At 32.3% G+C, this 21,395-nt stretch overlaps 1 protein-coding gene across 3 annotated transcripts in view; it reads left to right on the top strand.

Moving 5' to 3' along the window:
• LOC123695491 (sulfotransferase 1C1-like) overlaps positions 1-10,818 on the top strand; it is a 34,160-nt gene extending 23,342 nt beyond the window's left edge. For all 3 annotated transcript variants that reach the window (XM_045641357.1, XM_045641355.1, XM_045641354.1), the window contains 8 exons: positions 1,300-1,387; positions 4,716-4,850; positions 6,490-6,589; positions 7,184-7,346; positions 9,105-9,231; positions 9,633-9,727; positions 10,084-10,249; positions 10,634-10,818. In XM_045641357.1, the coding sequence (XP_045497313.1) occupies positions 1,306-1,387; positions 4,716-4,850; positions 6,490-6,589; positions 7,184-7,346; positions 9,105-9,231; positions 9,633-9,727; positions 10,084-10,249; positions 10,634-10,749 (984 nt within the window). In that variant the 5' untranslated portion in view covers positions 1,300-1,305 and the 3' untranslated portion in view covers positions 10,750-10,818. The remainder of the gene's footprint in view (positions 1-1,299; positions 1,388-4,715; positions 4,851-6,489; positions 6,590-7,183; positions 7,347-9,104; positions 9,232-9,632; positions 9,728-10,083; positions 10,250-10,633) is intronic.
• Positions 10,819-21,395: the final 10,577 nt, after the last annotated feature.

Below are 21,395 nucleotides of genomic sequence, written 5' to 3'. Positions count from 1 at the left end.
TGTTACTTTATGTATTAAAATAAATGGCTATCTGTAGTCAATAAATTAACAGAATTTTCCTATTTAACTATAACTAGCGGTCCGCCCCGGCTTCGCCCGTGGTAGTCTACATACCATTCTCGTACTTCAAGGAATATAATAAAAAAATAATTATAATTATTGAAATCGGTCCACCCGTTCACGCGTGATGCGGCCGTGACCAAGAAACCTAATTAACTAGGGTCAATAATTAATGATTTTTATTTTATTTATACGTATTGAAGAGTTTTATTACTAATAAGTAATAAGTTACTATATCGTAAGTACTGTCTTAAAAATATCCATCTAAAACGTCAATATAAACATGGAGTTACACCAAAGTACAAGCAGGTGCTAACCGGTGTGGCCTATACGTTGGCCCCTCTCCAATTGGGCCAAAATATTGCAAGCACGTTCAGATAAAATATCCCTTATCTGCCACGCTACCTGCCACGAAAATGAAAACCTTTTTTATGCTAACCTCCTTACGTATATTGTTTGGTTTGAGAGTTCATTCACCTTTTAATCGCGGTATATTGGAACAGAAATTTAAAATTAGAATAGGTTTTTTTTTCTAGTATGTTTTTCACTTAGATTTTTTCACATGTTTTTCAAGTTTTATCATATGACGCCAAAATGTTACATGCTTTTTTTTCTTTCTGCAGCATGAATTGTTTCATGGATTTGATAAAAATTTAAACTATGTAGTTGTAAAATGTTTTGTTTTTTTTTTGCGATATGGCGCCAAAAGGTAATCCTTCCTCTAAGTTCCGTTATGATTTTACGCATTTTTATTTCAGATGTTGTTACATTCCTCTTATTTAGGAGATTAACATTATTTTTTTAGCTCCTTTGCCTACTGATATAAAAAAATAAAAAAACCTAGTTACAAAATAATATTTTCTTTCTTATCATAATAGCGTAAAATTATGGATATTTTTATCTGAACTATTATCTATTCTGTTTATACATAAGTGTAAATAAATTTCTCTTGAGATAAAAAATACGCCTGAGTAGAATAATGTTAATCTTTACCATTCCATTAAAATAATATGTAGACGTATACAATTCTTAATCAGATTTAACAAGGTGAACAACTAAAACGAAATTTATACCAGGTATATATACGAAAATAAATAGATATACTTAGGTATGTTTTTTATTAACAGAATGAATATTCATAATATCTTTTTTTCTAGAAATAAGACAAGTTAACCGACTTCCCTCCATATTTTTAAAGCTGTAATAGTTATGTGTTGATTTAATGTCATTTAATTACAGGTCATCATGGCGGAAAGGTTGAAGTTTCCATTTGAAATACGCAACGTTACTGAAGAAGAAGACAAATTAGCTAAAAAATGTTACAAAGGTAATTTAAAAAAAAAACTTATTTGTAGATATTGTATATAAAGGAATCCTCATACAATTTTAACAGATCTTTAAAAAATGGATGTGATTCTTTACTTTTAAATAAAAATATGTTTGTTATTATGAACACACACTTTTATTTTTAACTAGCTGTGCCCGCGACTTCGTCCGCGTGGAATAGCGACTGCATAGTAGTTACTACTTTACATACAATTATTTAGTAAACACGTACTACCATAAACAATTCATAGAATTGTTAATAGAATTTATTAGATACTAATCTAAGCTAAAAAACTTACGTACTTTCCGGAAATCCGGGGCATTTTCCGGGGATATCCGGAAAATGCCTGTAATTATCTGGAAAATCCCCCGGAAAATGTGTGAAAATGTCCGGGAAATACCCGGAAAATATCCGGAAAATGCGTGAAAATGTTCGGGAAAAGCGTGGAAAATGCCTGAAAAATCTCCGGAAAATGCCAGGGAAATGTCTGGAAAATATCCGGAAAAAGCGTGAAAAATGCCTGGAAAATCCCCGGAAAATGCATGAGAGATGCCCAGAAATGCCCGGAAAATATTCAAAAAATGCGTGAAAATGTCCGGAAAAGGCGTGGAAAATGCCTGGAAAATTCCCGGAAAATGTCAGGAAAATGTCTGGAAAATGCCTGGAAAATGCCTGGAAAATGCCTGGAAAATATCTAGAAAATATCCGGAAAATGCGTGGAAAATGCCTGCAAAATCCCCGGAAATTTCCTGGGAATTACCCAGAAAATTCCCGGAAAATATCTGGAAAACGCGTGAAAATGTCCGGAAAAGCGTGGAAAATGCCTGGATAATCTCCGGAAAATGTCAGGGAAATGTCTGGGAAATGCCTGGGAAATGCCTGGAAAATATCTGGAAAATATCCGGAAAATGCGTGAAATGGTCCGGAAAAGGCGTGGAAAATGCCTGGAAAATCCCCGGAAAATGCGTGAGGAATTGCCCGGAAAATGCCCGGAAAATATCCGGAAAATGCGTGAAAATGTCCGGAAAAAGCGTGGAAAATGCCACTTCAAATTTGCGAAGTATTTAAAGCAGACAACCAAAAAAGAAAAAGAAAGCTAAAATCTTTCATATTAAATGTATATGGGATATTCATATTTCATATTATGTACTTAATGTATGGGAGGGTTTAAAGATATTTTTTTAATATTTCTCGATTTATTTAAAAAAAATGATTACGGCCATTATTAGGTTAAGTACTTTCGATATCAGTTTAAAGATTTTTGTTACCTGTAATACTTACAAAAAAAAATCGCCTGTGCACACTGAACGATTACACCTTGTACATGAATGCCTTAGCAAATGTTCGCCGTGATTATTTAAATGATCATAATTTTTTTTATTAATGAACCAATTGACATGAATTAAACACTAAATGACAAAAAAATTAATTACAGTTTTGGGTTCGGGATCAATTTAATAATTACACCTGCTAATATTTTTTTACATATTTTCATTGTATAAAATCGTAACAAAATTTCCTTTATGTATTGTTCTATTAACACATAGATAATATCTTCCCAAGGTACTAAATTTTAATAAAAAAGTTGTTTTTGTTATTTATATCTAAAAAAGAGTATTTATATAAGACAGAAATAAACATAAAATTTTTATAAGTTTTATGGAAGCTGAATGTAATGCCATTTGCATTACAAATATAAAAGTAAAATTAGGTATTTAAAATAAATAAATGAAACAACTACCAATTACAGAAAAACTTCTTTTTCGGTTGAAAATTGCTGGATCATGAGTATAATTCTTTATCTCTTACCTTGGGCAGTCTGGAAGAGATCGCTAGTAAGCGATAAGACTGCCTTATGTACATACCGTGTTAATCCATTTGGTATGATTGTAAATATTTTACTTGGTGTTGGACGTATATTACCACACCAATTGATAAATAATATGTACTCTGATCCCAGTACGATCTGTACCGCGATAGCCATAACGATAATAAAACAATCAGATGACAGTAAAGCACGATTAAAAATCATACTTGTACAGTAGTTGTGAGTGCAATATTTACGTTTCAAAATAACATTTTTTTTGGTAATAAAACGTAGGTAGATTCTCACGCACGCACGCTGATACGTGGTTGGCTGCCCCTTTTCTCATTCCCGAAAAATATCCTTTAAAATTACCCAAGATTCTTCCAATGATTGTACCATACGTTGGAAATTAACTTTAGTCAACAATTGACCACGCGCCAGGATACTTATTTCTACTACATCCTCATGCAAATCGTTAATTTTTATGAACATTGAATCTGTAAATAAAAAAATGAAAAGATTACTTTACCTAATTTTATTAAAAAGCTACTAACAAATAAAATTCTATCAAGAACTAAAGTGACCTTCTTTGGGCGTTTAATATAGTCTTGTAAAAGTTATACATAAAAATAAAATTTCATCATTTTCTTATTTTGTCGTAACTTCAATTCTAATTAAAAACATGAGTCTAACTATATAATTAATTAATAAAGAATAAATATAAAAGCTACAACTTACCTTTTGTGGGAACGCAAGAAGGATTTTTTAAAATGTCACAATTAACTGTTAATAGTGTCTTGTTTGACATCAAATAATAAACATCTACCCTCACTTGTAAAATTTTATTTAGTATATTCACATAAAATATAAGCACCTGAAGTGGACTCTGGGAAGACATGGGTTAAAAAGTTAAATAAATAAGTACAATTAAAAACCCCACCAACATCATATTATTTAATTTTTAATTATAAATTTGCAAGAAGCGTTAAACATGTAAATTGATTTGATTTTAATGAAATCTCATAGATGGCGCTGTTTCAAATTTGTCTTTATACTACTAAGATTCATTAAACTGTTTCTCTGCCAAAATTACGTAAATGACGTAGTTTTTATAGTGTTAAGCTAGATAATAGCGTGGCTTACCCAAAAACAACATTTAAACATGAGTCTTTAGATTGTACGCTGTGTAATACATGGAATACGTTAGAAAAATATAGGTTCACAGCTCCTCCCCCGGATAATGTGTATATAAAAGCCTCACCCGACCTGTTAGTAATATTCATGCAAAATTTGAAGTCAATCTATGCGGTACTTTTCGAGATTAGCTCGGACAAATATACAGACAAACAGACAAACAGACAAACCGACAAACAGACAAACAGACAAAAAATTCTAAAAACTATGTTTTTGGCTTCTATATCGATTATAGATCATGGATTATGTATTCTTTTAAAAAAATATTCAATGTACAGTTTTGACTTTCCTACGATTTTATTATATGTATAGATTTCTTGTTCGTAGATTACATTCGTCCCTTCATCCGAGTGGGGCCACAGGGGTACTTCTGGATGGCGGGGTTTGGGGACAAAGCAGAAGAAATATATAATCTTCAAGTTAGACCTGATGATATATGGGTAGTCTCTTTCTCAAGATCTGGTAAGTCAGATGAATCAGAGTATGTACATACAAGTGCGTAAAAAATGTGCAACGAATTAATAAGTGTTGCTGATGGGAAAGTCGGTTAAAATTGTAATAGAGTTTTGAGAAATAAAGTATATTGCAGTTCATTATGTGAAACATTTCGGTTTCAATCCTTCAAACAACATATAAACATAAAAGTTTGACTATGCTTTTCTGATTTCCCCAAAGTATAGTACAGTAATCCAAAATTAATAATGCGCATGCAAATCTTCGCTAATTGTCGTATTTCCGAAGACACTCGAATCATTGAATCGTAAGAGCCCTAAACAACGAACTTGCATTTTACACCTTGTTCAAAAGAAATAGAAGTCAATTCACGGTCATACACAATCAAAAACAAATCGGGCGGTAGGTGACGGTAGCCTGTCAGTCAAAAAACTCAAAAATCCGTCAGTTGTCTTTAAATATTGGTGGTGACTGCACGTGTTCTCTCTGTGTGGAATTATATAGAGCTGCTATTACGTACCCTTCTTGGTTTTGTTTTTAAAGGTGAATTGAATTAATCGATGAAATGATTTACACAGGTGATGGCAGTAGGGAAAGTGAAAATGAAGAAGGGTTCCGATGTATCTAAAATGTCAGAAATAAAGATAATCCCTGATTTTGATTGTTTTTATTTTTTTTGTAATTGTCATAATATTGAAGAATGATCAGTACTGTAAATACTTTTGAACTGAGATTTTAATGATAAGATTTACATATATTATGGTTTAAATATTATAAACCTGTGTTTGAAAACCATACTTTATACAATATAAATTTTGTGTTATTTTAACCTTCTTTTCTTCCATCATTACACCAGCTTCAGTAAGACACTTTAAAAGTACTATAAAATTTTCCAAGTAAATCAATCCAACAAATATAATATATTCGCAATCGTGGGGTTATACTTGCTATTTACTTACAAGGAATTATCGAAACAAAATCGTTACTTACCTACAAATACATATTAATCTCTTTTAGCACAAAACATATAATTTGACTAAATTATGCATGAAGAAAATGCATTTTTAACTGCTCTATATAGATATCATCTTCGGACGCTCCGAGAATATGACAGTTGCCGAACAGTGACGAAGATTTCTATGCGCATTGCGCATTTGCACACCTTTGGAGTACTGTAATCGTAATACTTATTTATATAAAAATGCAAGGATTACCCAGCCTACATAATATTGAAAAATTATTGCCTATTCAGATTACCCATTCGAATCTCTATAATATCTGTGTAAGAAATCACTACATACATAGTATAAAACAAAGTCACTTTCTCTGTCCCTTTGTATGCTTAAATCTTTAAAACCACGCAACGGATTTTAAAGCAGTTTTTTTTAATAGATAGAGTGATTCAAGAGGAAGGTTTGAGTATATAATTTATTAGGTTTTAGACAAAGCGGGCGAAGCCGCGGGCGGTAAGCTAGTTTAATAATAAATTTAATTTTGGGATCCCGCTACCCACGACGGTTGCGTATACCGCTCTACTCCGAATAGGCCTTAAACAAATATCGCGATTCTTTACATTCAAGGCATACATTTTTCTTTTCCAAAAAAATCAGTTTTAAAATAATTATATTAACTATTTTTTTCCTATCAGGTACAACATGGCTTCAAGAACTAGTTTGGTTGGTGTCCAACGATCTCAATTATGCAGAAGCTGCCGCTACATCACTCAACGAACGATTTGCTTTCATAGAGTAAGCTTATTCACTATTTTTTTCTCCTAGTTATAGAAATTTTATGTTTGCGTATACAAAAAGTCTTATTTTGAAATAATATTAAAAAAAATATATTACTTTAGAAAAATAATTTTATTAGCAAATTCGACGGTATCGAAAATGTTCTGTACTAGATTTTTATAAATGACTAGCGGTCCTCCTCGGCTTCGCCCGTGGTAATTGTTGACGTTTTCTCTCCATGAGAACCATCCTCGTACATAAAATAGAATCGGTTTTACTCTTACCAACTTATTCATTTTTATTATATAAGATAAGATATCAAAACTAATAAATTTAATAAAAATTGGTTCAGTCGAGTCTAAAATGAAGGCCTGAGAATAAAATAAATAGCAAAATTTGCATTTTTTGTTTTTATAAAGAGTAATATTTTTTGTTAACCTAATATATATCTATTTATGTATTTACTCCTCTATTGTACCAAAGGTTGTCTGGAAGAAATCGCACTAAGCGATAAGACTTAGTGTAAGCTGTCGTAAAGTGTTTGTATTTTTTATTTTCTTGTTTTAAGTGCAATAAAGTATTTATAAATAAATAAATATCTGTTCTACACAGATACCCAACCCAAAGTTCAGAAGTATCAAAGCCACCCCCCACCACTAGCCACCGCGCTACATACCACGATTATCGAGATTTACACACACTACCATCACCACGGTTTGTGAAGACACACCTTAATATGCAGTTTCTGCCACCCAAGCTGGTTGATACTGCTAAGGTAAAGTAATATTGAAATTGATATTTTTGGTTTTATGGCATTCAAATGCTTTATAAATATAAATTTATAAAAAATTCGATCACGAGGCGGGACTCGAACCCGCATCCTTCGCGCCATTCCGGGGCGGATGCCTAACCAACTCAGCCACTCGTGACCCGCCTGAGCAATCGAATTTATTCTATTCTTTCGGTTTTATAAAGCAATTTGAATTTGAATTTATGTGGAAAGGATGCGGGTTCGAGTCCCGCCTCGTGATCGAATTTTTTCTATTCTTTATAAATTTATAAAGTAATATTGTCTTACCACAATAAAAATAACTGCGTTAAAAACAAGCGACTTCAAAAACGGAAAAGTAAAAAATATAAAAGATTTGATATTATTAATTACCACATATTACTATTTAGATGTGGTATATTTTACTAAAAAGGTTTGATGTCGGTGCACGGGATTAATACTAAGTGCTTAGTTACAATTCGACATCCCGCATCGAACAAAAAAAGGAATCACGTAAATCGGTTAAGAAACCTTGGAGTAATCGGTGTACATACATAAAAAAAATATACCGGCTGAATTGATAACCTCCTCCTTTTTTTTGTCGGTAAAAAAATTTAGACAGAGTTTAACTTTAAGCGCGGGTTCTCTTTAATCTGGTTTTGTCGTATTTCACATAGACAACTATCTTAATATATATAAATCTCGTGTCACAATGTTTGTCCTCAATGGACTCCTAAACCACTTAACCGATTATAATAAAATTCGCACACCATGTGCAGTTCGATCCAACTTGAGAGATAGGATAGTTTAAATCTCAAATCGTTTTAGAGAAAGCGGGCGAAGCCGCGGGCGGTAAGCTAGTAGTACTATAGTAACAGATCCCTGGTCTAAAGTTAGACTGTGTAATGTTTTGTGGTAAGACCATTAAATTTTAAAAATTAAAGTTTTTTTTTTAATTTTTTTTTTTTGCAGTACAAGAAAAATATTATGTTATATGTATTTCTCTCTAATTTTACAATGATATCAAAAGTTCTTTATTATTTACACCCTTTGTTTAAATATTTTTCTTATATCTGGTATATAAATAAATAAATTTTTGTTATAAATATACAAAATTATAATTGATTCACCATGTTAAAATGTAGAGTCGGCTCATAATGTACATATTATATTACATAGATGAAAACTGTAGGTATCAGAATATTTTGCCAATTCTAATAAACTCTCTGAAGAGCTTTGTGTTAGTGTGTGAAATCTACTCGATTACCAAATCCAAATATTTTTCAGTTCCAATAACTTGTATTTAGAGTCAGATAGTTTTTTCAAATAAATTCAAAGCTCTGCTTTTATTCAATTTGTAAATTAAGAATAAAGGCTGCAATCGGTTTGACTTTGGATACATCATTTTCAGAATTATTTGTGTTTCAGAATGCAATTCCATCAAAACGTAATACTCTAAAATGGAGGTCCAAAACTCCAAAGGTCCATACAAATAAAACTTAGAGTCAGATATTAAAGTAAAAAATTCTGACCATTCAAAGAAATATTTTTTAATCCATACTTATACTAATTATTTAATATTATAAATGCGAAAGTAACTCTGTCTGTCTGTCTGTTACTCAATCACGCGTAAACTACTGAACCAATTTGCATATGCGAAATATGTACCACGGGCGAAGCCGGGGCGGACCGCTAGTTTTAAATAAAACACGTAAAAATATAATATTCTATTAATTTCTTTTAATCCTTTTTTAATTTCTTCAGGTATTCTACATAGCTCGCAATCCTCTAGACGTGGCCGTGTCTTTCTTCTTCATGCACAAACTGTTCCGTTATTTCGAACAAGGCGTGGAATTCACGGAGTTTTGGGATCTTTTTAAACGGAATTTGAGTAAGTTATCATAAATATGTGCCCTTTTTGTACGGTTTTTTATATCTACGATTGTATTGCAGTGTTTATAAAATCATAGATTTTTTGTTAAATAAATGCTAAACTGTGATATGTTTTGACCACCTTTTAGAGCTCTGTAATGCAGCGAACAAAATTCAGACAATAATATCTAATAATAATATTCTAAAACCTAACGTAATTCACTAAAATATTTATGTTCACTAAGTAAATAATATTATGTGAAATCTTCACTGATTTGGGAAATCTTAAATTTACGTATAGGTACTTAGGTACTAATACTGTTGTATTATTTATAAATTAGTAGATTATCTTAGGTATCTGAAATAAATAGTTTTTTAAGAAAAAATCTTCAGCTACAAATACTTATTTTCCACTTTCAGTTCTCCACATGCCAATATTCCCTCACATCGAAGAAGCGTGGCAGAAACGTGACAGTCCAAACATGATGTTCTTGTTCTATGAAGAAATGCAAAAGGTAATTATTTACAAAGGGATTAAATATGTTTTTTGAAGTGAAACTTCTTTAGGCGCGTTGAGAGTATACTTTCAAGGTCACGTCATGGAGTATGGCGACGATTTTGGTATCTTTGAAATCTTGTCAAAGAAGTTTCACTTTTGACACGTATGTTCGGCATACACGCTCTTTTATAAATGAGATACTTAGTTCGATACAAAAACCATACAATGATAATAATACATATTTTATTAAGCACATAAAAATCGATCACGAGACGGGATTCGAACCCGCGTCTTGTCTATTGGTAAAAAAAATCTATTGTAGAATATAATAGTTTTGGAGAGATTCGTTAAAAACTATTTTCTCTAACACAGGATTTACGAAAAGTGATTGACCGAGTCTGCACATTTCTTGGCAAGGTCTACACAGACGAACAGAAGGACAAACTTGCGGAACATTTGACCTTTGATAATATGAAAAAACATTCTTTAAAAACGGATGACGACGATAAAGACTCAGAAATGAAATTCATGAGAAAGGGTATGTATTTATTTGCTTATTATTTTTATCCACTAGGATATTCAACATACAATATATTATTCTATGTACAAGTTTTCGTGAATATATTATGGCCTGACAATTAAATATAAAATAATGACTTTAATCGCATTATAAAGTAGGTAGTAAAACATTAAAAATAAGTGAGATGTGTATATTGGACTTATGTATTTCACAATTGGTTCACTTAATCGATTTTATTTTTGACTAAAAGATGATCGAAAATTTAATACTTACTTTTTTTTAAGTACCCAGATCGAATCCTAGACATCTCATACCAATCATAATATTATGCCAACTAATTTACCTAAAAGAATATAGATTTTAATTAAAACCGAATATGCATTAAAATATTAATTTTTACAGGAAAATCCGGTAACTGGGTGAATTACTTCAACACAGAAGAGTTGAGAAAAGAAGCCGAGGAATACATGAAGGAAAACCTCAAGAAAACTGACATGCAGTTTCCAGTTATTGATTGAAATAAGTAGTTTTAAATACCTAGTTTTGTCATAATTTTTGGAATAATAAAGTTATCGTTTTTATCGTTATGGCGTTTTTAATTTATAACAATAAACATTATAAATACCTACCTTTCATTTCATTATACTTATAGAGTAAGTATATATCTATAGAGTAGGTAATAATTATCTAGGTAGTATTTTCTAGGGTTTGATTTTACGCGAGTATTATACATTTAGAAATTAAAGACTTTTTAACGGATTTTAAACCGTTGATGATTAAATCGCGTTTAAAATCCGTTAAAAAGACTTTAATTTCTAAATTATCTAGGTACTTATGTTAGATTATTCAGCTCATTTACATTTTACAATCACGTCAAAATGGCAGTCATCCATTTGAAAACATCACCCATTTCAAAAAATCCCCGTACACACAAATATTCCTACAGAAAACTCAAGTTCTTTTCATAAACCTCTTAATAATCCCCAGTTTAATATATTCGAATGCCCTACATAGTCTATACTATAATACACTACTTAGAATACACTACATATACTATAAAACAAAGTCGCTTTTTCTGTCCCTATGTCCCTTTGTATGCTTAAATCTTTAAAACCACGCAACGGATTTTGATGTGTTTTTTTTAAAAGATAGAGTGATTCAAGGGGAAGGTTTTTGTATATAATTTATAAGGTTTACAAAAAGCGGGGGAAGCCGCGGACGGAAAGCTAGTTACACATAAAACGAACGCTACAAAACTATACATTCTAAAAAGTAAATCGAGAGACTAGCATATTCAAAGTCCGTCAATAAACCAATAAATCTCCGTACACAGAAACTTCATAAAACATGCAAGCGTTGGAATAACGCAATTTCAACAATGTAAGGTCAGCAAACATCATGAATTTATAACTGATCCGATTAACCCTTACTGCCGCGATGTCGCTGTTTCACAATGAGCTTTTGCTTTTCTTTTTGTTATTTGTTTGAATTACATTAGCGTATGTGGAATGTTTCTGGAATATTATAAAAATATGTGATAGATACAAGGAGGTTAACGTCTTTTATAATTATTTAAACTAAAGAAAGGTACTACAGCCTTTGAGGAGCATACTTGGAGCGCACAAACAATTTAGTTTTTTTTTGTATCACGATACTAGCTTTCTGCCTGCGGCGGCGTTGCCCAACTAGTCACTACACTAGTCGTACACTAGTCTTCTAATCTATCCATGCATTAGAAAAAAGCACATCACAATCCGTAGCGTTTAATCTAAGCTAGGACCAGACCGACAATCAGCGAGAAGCGATTTCGTTTAATACTGAATTTAGATACTGAATATGTAGTGATATTCCATATCACCAATACCAAATTCAAAACGATTCATGATGACATCGTGTAATAACCGCCATGTTCAAGAATAATAAAGCCAATAAAGACGAAATATTTCTACAGTGTGATTAAAAAATACTTTATGATAATTAAAAATTTAAAAACACGATTTTTCATGAATTATCTATTTTTGCGTGCGGAGGCGATGGCAGAAATTAATTATTATTAATGCTATAAATAGTATATCTTTGCGATGATATTGTGAACTAGTGATTGTAGCGACTTGGATTTTCATTTTTTTTCCACTCCCAAGATGACACCAAATCAACTGATTGGGTTACAAGAGGTTCGGTGTACCTTTATTATAGTTACGGTCTAGTCTAACTTGAATATGAGGGATATTTATTTTTATTTTGACGACTTACACCATTTGCAATGAACCGATTTTTATTAATGTTCCATTTCTAAATAAAATTTATAGAATTTAATTTTATATCAAACTAGCTTTCCGCCCGCGTTTTCAAAGAAAAAACCCGTTCCCGTAGGATTTCCGGGATAAAACCTATCCTATGTCCTTTCTCGGGTATCAAAATATCTCTATACCAAATTTCATGCGAATTGGTTCAGTAGTTAAGGCGTGATTGAGTAACAGACAGACAGACAGAGTTACTTTCGCATTTATAATAGGTATATGGATTCGAATCGAATCGTCCTTACGTGGAGATTTTTTGCTTAGATATTTTTGTGTAAGAACCTCGTGTATTTCTGTATGTACCTACGTTACGGTCGTCAGGCTTGGATTGCTGCAAAAATTCGTATGTATTGTGTATGAATAGAATAGAATAGAATAGAAACACATTTATTCCCAAAAAATGATACAGTACATTAAATTACAGACAACACTTATAACTTCAAAAAAAGGTAGGTATGTAACATAACAATGTAGACGTAATAATATTATATTATATCTGTATCACCTCAGGGAAAGGGATTACTGACTCAGCATAAATATTACAGCTGAGGCTGTAACGCTGTTATTCTGTCAGCACCTTAAAATAAAGAGTCGAGTGACTGTAAAGCGATTACAGACTAAATTATGCTATAAATGTATATAATATTATAAAGTATGAAAGTTTTGATGTTAAAAGTAAGTATCATTGTTTGCCAGTCAGAGAGGAAAATCGGCTGAGTGAGTTGAGAGGAAAACGAGATCAGCAATTAAAATGAATATGAATATGCTTACATACTTCGATTTAGTAAGTTATCTCTAAAAATATTCTCATTTTGTATGATAACACACTAGGTATAGTAATTTTAAGGATGGGAAATAGGAAATGATATTCGTAGTGATAAATAAAAAACAGGTTTTATTATTATCCATTTATTTACTCATTGTAAACTCATACACTTGATCTAATTATCAATCGTTTATATTCGCACGGTCGTGCTTCAGAATTCAATGAGCCTCTTTACATTCCGATATAACAAAAAAAAAACAAATAAAAACATTAAAATTATATTTATGCTGCCAATAAATTAATAAAAAACATTCTAACACAATTTTTTTACAGACTTTTGTAGCTGCTAAATAAAAATAAATTTATATTACAATGTAAAGAGGACCACAGTGTATATAAATGTAACATACGCACCATAATTGACTCGAAAAAGCATAAAGTATTGCATAGCTTTATTTCATCAAAACACAAATAAATTACAAATATACCGAATCCGAAACACAATTTAATCATAATATGGCACATAATACCAGTAATAATAATAATTAAAAATAAAAAAAACAGCCACAGACTCAAAATAATCAATTTTGACATTGACAAATGACAGATACATAATTTCACACTGGCAACACTGAATGCTTCGTCAAACAATTTCCCGCCTTGGTAACCATGATTGTGCAGATTATTAAAATGGGTACAAAATTAACGTAATTGTAAAGCAAATCGAGGCTAGCAAAGAAGTATATCTCGTAATAGTCTAAAACATTATAACTGCCTAATTAATTATTTATAATGATAATAAATAGTGTGCATTACTTACATTGAAAACCGTGTATTTATCTCATAAATAGGTACCGATTTAGAAACTTGAGTGAGACCATTTCTACCTTAAATAAATACTCATGAAATTCATCAATCAATGCCTAAATATAACGCTTCAATAAGTCTTATTTCGAGGTATTTATATTGTGACATAACTTCTCTTAGACCAGATTTAACTCAACCGATTTTAAATAAGTCGCTGTGTCTTTGTGTATTTATGAAATGATTCTGGAAATAATTACATTGTTATGTTTGGTAAACTAACAAGAATTGTAACGCAGTTTCACAACTTGAGCTATCGTACGAGTGGCTCAGTGGAACTAACGTGGAGCATCGATCCGCGGGTCGTGAGTTCAAATCCACACAAACCTGAATGCATTTTTATAATTTTTAATATTTTTAGAAACGTCTGGAAATCCTTATCGGATTGTCATTGAAAGGTCAGTGGCCGTTGAGCAGTGGATCTCGGTACACTGGTTGTTGGTTTAATTTGTTTGAAATAATAATATATATAAGTGTTATTATCCTAAGTTTGTGCTATTATTTTCGTGCGAGAAGGGGTAAGTCGTAGTTTTAGTACTATAATGTTAAAATTATTGAAACTCAAAAGTAAATAAAATTGTGTTTTGTTTGTAGCCTATATGAAACGCCTTCGATCTCACGATCAAAATTATACGCATTCGATATCCATACCACTATTTATTACTACCGGAGCTAACTAAAGGCAGGGATTGGAAGGATCCCGTTTATGAATAAAATCTTCCTGGCGCCCTCATTAATTTGCTAAGATTACTTAGATATAAGTTTTGTTAAAATAAGCTAGTTAGTTACTACTTACCACTTAATTATTATCCTGTGGTTAAGTCTAACCGTTTTTTTAATTTTTTGTAATAAGTGCATGTAGTTCTTGCTTTAAGTTAACATTACCATTGATTGTGTACGTCAATGAAATAAAACGATTTCTTTATAATAGCATAGTTGTTTGTTTCCAAATTCATATCATCGTGTGCTTAAGAAAAATAACCCATAACATAATGGCGCCCAACGTTAAAACAATGGGATTATTTTATTTATACTCTAATTATTCTAATTTAACAAAAACATATTATGCTTGATATTTTTAATTACCTACACCGAGATAAATGAATTTGTATCATTCGCTAGCGAGTTAATAGTACTTGAGTATCATAATAGATAGCCTGCTTTATTCTTATTAATTCTTTTAGTTTTAATTCAGCATTGCAGCTTGTTTAAATACATTGTTTTTAGGAATTCATGTACCTACTTAAGTTGCTTTAATACTTCAACATAATATTTGTATTTTATTAGTCTTGTGGATTTGTTGTTATATGTATATTTTGTGGAATGCTAGAATATAAGATTAAAGTGTTTCATGGATTGTGATTTTTTATACATATTTAATTGAGGATATGACAACTTATCCTTTCTTGCACGGTTTTTACAAGCGCATAAATTCTTATAAATTCTTATAGTATACCTACCGTTTAATTATGGATCCACAGTATTTGTTGAAGGATGAGGTGGAGTTTGAACTCGCGTGCCGTGGATACGTGCATCCAGGGGGCTTAGCCTCAGCATTAAAACTTGTTTTAAAAAAAATGTTACATGTTGAAAATTTAAAACTGGTTACATATGAATTAAAAGCACCCAGCCAATGTAGTGAAAATCCTAGTAAGGAATTAGATATATGCTCAGATAAACTAGATTGCATTTTACGTTACGTGTCCGAATTAAAGGAAAAACCCGATAAGCAGCTTTATAAACGTTTAGTCTCTCGTTTATTTCATGTGATGAATAGGTTAAAATTCATTGAAGCAGCTGAAACATTAGATAAGGAGAAGCACAAAGCTTTGTCGGATAAGGCTGTAATATTACTTAGTGATTTAGAGGCTAAGGATGATATGGAGGATGATGATAAAATTACTAAGGAAATGAAAGAAATTCTACAAAAATCATTGGGTGAAGATAGTCATAAGATACTTAATGAATTGGATGTTGACGTCATTGGGCCATCGACATCTAAAGTCCCCTACGAAAAGTACTTAGACAAAGAATGCACTTCGAAAGTAGATTTAGAACAGAAGCGAGTTAGCTTTGCTCATGATGATTTAGGCATTCAATATTTTCATGATAAATTACCGGCGAACGTTTTTAACTCGACGTCAGTAAATGATGCTCAAGTGACTCAAATATTAAGACACAAGTTGGTGCCTATTAGCCAATGGGGTGTTCAGTTCTCTGGCGACACTAGTATTAGTGTTAACGCTTTTATTGAGCGAGTGAATGAATTGAAATACGCTAGAAATGCAACGGATGAAGATCTTTGGAGACACGCTATTGATTTTTTTAAGGGAGATGCTTTAATTTGGTTTCGCGCTAATAGAGAAAGAAAACTGGAATGAACTAGTCATCTTATTAAAACGTAATTTTCAGTCGCCGTACTATCAAGAAGAATTGCTTACTGAAGCGAAATCTAGAACACAGGGTTCTCATGAATCTGTGGTTATTTATGTATCTGTCATGCAAAATTTATTTAATAGACTTCCAAACAAAATTTCGGAAATGGAGAAAATTATGATAATTATAAAAAATCTTCAACCGTACTATCAAAGAGCAGTATGTAGGGACGTATTTTCTTCTATCTCCGATTTGGTTAATGTTTTGAGAATTTTGGAAAGAACCAAAATTAATTGTGATAACTTCAAAGAACCTAAATCTTCTAATAAATCTATGGAACCGGATTTAGCCTATAAGTCTAGTATTGAAAATAATCATGAGATACATGAAGTAAAAGCTTCAGTTCCAAAGACATACAGCAATAAACAAAGATGTTGGAATTGTCGTGAATCTGGACACTTATTTCGATCTTGTGCAGCACCCAAGCAACGACTTTTTTGTTATAGATGTGGTCGATTTGGCATTACATCTAAAGAATGTAATTGTATGGGAAACGAGAAAGGGGAAGGGCAAGACACTGCCAACTAACCTTTCCCCGTGGTCGAGATAGTATTGAGTGGCAGAACTGGTTAAATTACGTTCGGCTATTCATGTCACAAGAAGTAATTTCTCCTCTCACCTTTCGGAAGGAGTGTGATAATAGGTCATACGTATGTATTGACATCCTTGGTAGAAGAGTCAATGGCTTATTGGACTCGGGAGCTACTAGATCCGTGGGTAACTTAAGGTTTATAGAATATATAAAGGTTGTAAACTTGAAGACGCAGAAACGAGAACCCGTTTACATTTCTACTGCAGATGGAACTAATCACACTCTTTCTGAAATTGTTGATGTACCCATTAAATTTAATAATAAATTTCACGTCATGTCGATATTGGTAATGCCTAATTTGTCTCAAGACCTGATTTTAGGCAAGGACTTCTTTGAATTATTTGATATAGGGTTTACATTTAAAAGTTATGATATAAAAGAAGGGCTACATATTAATACGGTATCAGATGAAGAACCAGCAATTATAAGTGAAGAAAATTTAAATGAAAGCCAAAAAAGTCTTTATATGAGGTTATTAATTATATTAAGGAAGAAATTGGGTCAGGGTTAGGTAGAACAAAGATTCTGAAGCATACAATAGATACCGGTGATAGTAAACCGATATACCAAAAGCAATACAATTTTTCTCCAGTTATTAAGAAAATTATTGAACGTGAACTAGATGAAATGTTAGCCATGGATGTAGTGGAGCCATCTTACAGTCCTTGGTGTTCTCCAATAGTACTAGTTAAAAAACCAAATGGCTCCAATAGACTTTGTTTAGATAGTAGGCAGTTGAATAAGGTCACTAAAAGAGACACATACCCCTTGCCTAGAGTGGCTTCTATATTAGACAACTTGCGACACTCAAAATTTCTTAGTACTCTGGATCTTAAAACGGCTTTTTGGCAAATTGAACTGGATAAGTGTAGTAGAGAGAAGACAGCGTTTGCAGTGCCTGGTCGAGGGTTGTATCATTTTAAAGTAATGCCTTTTGGTCTTGTAAATGCATCACAAACACAACAAAGACTTATGGATATTTTATTTCATGCCTTAGAGGGCAAAGTTTGGGCTTATCTGGATGACATTGTTATTTGTTCCGAAACGTTAGAGGAACACCTGAACATTCTAAAACAAGTGTGTAGCATATTAAAAGATGCTGGTTTAACAATAAATATTGAAAAATGCAAATTTGCGCGTTCAAGTATGCGTTTTCTGGGATACATTGTAGATAAAGATGGATTGCGTACTGATCCTGAAAAAGTGTCAGCTATTATAAATTTCCCAAGACCTAAAAATTTAAGAGATTTAAAAAGATTTATTGGAATTGCAAGTTGGTATCGAAGGTTTGTTAAAAATTTTGCACTTATAGCAGCACCCCTCCATCAGTTGACAAAAGGGAGAAAATCAAAAACATTTAAGTGGACTGATGAGGCAGATAACGCATTTGTTAAGGTAAAGACACTCTTAACCACCACGCCAGTTATTTGCTGTCCTGATTTTAATAAACCTTTCATTATTCAATGCGACGCTTCAAGTAAAGGTATAGGAGCAGTCCTATCTCAAAAGGTTGACAACGTCGAGAAACCTATAGCGTTTCTTAGTAGAAAACTTAATGAGCGAGAACAATTATACACGACATCAGAAAGAGAACTTTTGAGCATTGTTTATGCTATAGAAAAATTCAGACCCTACATAGATGGATCGCATTTCGCAGTCGTCACTGATCACAGTGCACTAAAAATGCTTCATAAAATGAAAGACCCTCATGGTAGACTTGCGAGATGGGCCATGAAATTACAGCAGTTCAGTTTCGATATAATCCATAGGCCCGGTAAATCTAACGTTGTTCCTGATGTTTTATCACGATCCATTGATGCCCTTGGAGACTGTATAGAAAGTAACTTTTTCAGCATTTTAGAGAAACATAAGGACGAATGGTATAGAAATAAAGTATTAAAAATTACTAGTGGCAGACAGGTTCCTAATTGGCAAGTGAGAAATGGGTTATTATATAAGAAAATTCATCTGAAGCAATATCCAGATAAAGTTAACGACTGGAAATTGTACATTCCGCATGCACTCAGAGGTGATGTTTTGAAACGTTGCCATGATAATGTCACGGCAGGTCATTTGGGAGTACGGAAAACTTTATTTAGAGTAAAACAACATTATTACTGGCCTGACATATTAAATGATGTTAAGGTGTATGTTGGGAAGTGTGAAGTGTGTGCAAGAGCAAAAGTGTCGCAACAATTACCCTTAGGGCATATGGGTAGTCATCGAACAGTCACTAGACCGTGGCAAGTGATTTCATTGGATCTCATGGGACCATTTCCTAAAAGTAAAAACTGTAACACCATGTTACTTGTCATTACATGTTTATTTAGTAAATTTGTTCTTCTATTTCCCCTACGAACGGGAAAAGCCGATAAGATTTGTGACATCATTGAAAAACAGTTTTTACTGTTTGGAGTGCCTCAAGCGATTATTTCAGATAATGGGAAACAATTTGAATCCCATTTATTTAAGGATTTGATGACAAAATACAATACCAGTATCTGGTATACGCCCAGTTACCATCCCCAAAGTAACCCAACAGAACGCGTCAATAGAGTTGTTGGCACTATGATCTCAACATATATAAATAAAAAAAAACATAATGAATGGGATGTACATTTACACAATTTTGGTCATGCCATTAGAACATCGATTCATGAAACAACAGGTTTTACACCATCATACTTATTTCTTGGTAGGGAGACTGCTGTACCTCCAAAAATCTTAAATTCGAGGGATTCGCAAATAATAGATGTTGACTCTATCGTCATTAAGACCGATGATTATTTGATGGATTTAAAGAGAAGAAGCCAACTTTTTCGCGATGTTGAGCATAAAATTAAGACCTCGCATTATAAAAGTTCAAAATTATACAATATTAAACGTAGGCGGGCAAATTTTAACATAGGTGATGTAGTTTGGAAAAGAACTAAGTTGCTTTCTAATGCTAGTAATAAATTTATGGCAAAGTTAGCACCTAAATTTGAAAAAGCCATAATAGTAGCTAAGTTATCAGATAACATCTATCGTCTTAATAATTGTCATGGTAAGTCAATAGGTATTTGGCATGCTAAGGATTTAAAGCCACTCTGGCGTGAACATAACGCATGAAAGAAATGAGATGCATAGACTATGACATCTCATTTCTTGTGTTGGTTGGGGGAATGTTATGTTTGGTAAACTAACAAGAATTGTAACGCAGTTTCACAACTTGAGCTATCGTACGAGTGGCTCAGTGGAACTAACGTGGAGCATCGATCCGCGGGTCGTGAGTTCAAATCCACACAAACCTGAATGCATTTTTATAATTTTTAATATTTTTAGAAACGTCTGGAAATCCTTATCGGATTGTCATTGAAAGGTCAGTGGCCGTTGAGCAGTGGATCTCGGTACACTGGTTGTTGGTTTAATTTGTTTGAAATAATAATATATATAAGTGTTATTATCCTAAGTTTGTGCTATTATTTTCGTGCGAGAAGGGGTAAGTCGTAGTTTTAGTACTATAATGTTAAAATTATTGAAACTCAAAAGTAAATAAAATTGTGTTTTGTTTGTAGCCTATATGAAACGCCTTCGATCTCACGATCAAAATTATACGCATTCGATATCCATACCACTATTTATTACTACCGGAGCTAACTAAAGGCAGGGATTGGAAGGATCCCGTTTATGAATAAAATCTTCCTGGCGCCCTCATTAATTTGCTAAGATTACTTAGATATAAGTTTTGTTAAAATAAGCTAGTTAGTTACTACTTACCACTTAATTATTATCCTGTGGTTAAGTCTAACCGTTTTTTTAATTTTTTGTAATAAGTGCATGTAGTTCTTGCTTTAAGTTAACATTACCATTGATTGTGTACGTCAATGAAATAAAACGATTTCTTTATAATAGCATAGTTGTTTGTTTCCAAATTCATATCATCGTGTGCTTAAGAAAAATAACCCATAACAACATTATTGACATTATATTAATTTCAATACAATATTCCAAGTTCTCATTTTTTTGGAATAAATGGGTTATCAAATGCGGTTGGTTAATTTTTGTTTACTTTTTCACCCAAGCTTCTAAACCAGTACAAGATATTGCATATTCGTTCAGATTATTTATTTATACTATAATTCATTCCATAAACGCCAGACCATATCAATAGAAAATTGTACATTATTTTACAACAAAGCTTAATAATTTAGACAAAAAATTGTG

This window comes from Colias croceus, chromosome 11, assembly GCF_905220415.1.
Source record: "Colias croceus chromosome 11, ilColCroc2.1".
Lineage (NCBI taxonomy): Eukaryota > Metazoa > Arthropoda > Insecta > Lepidoptera > Pieridae > Colias > Colias croceus.
The sequence above is the reverse complement of the archived record's forward strand: the minus strand, read 5'-3'. Positions and strand labels throughout refer to the sequence as shown.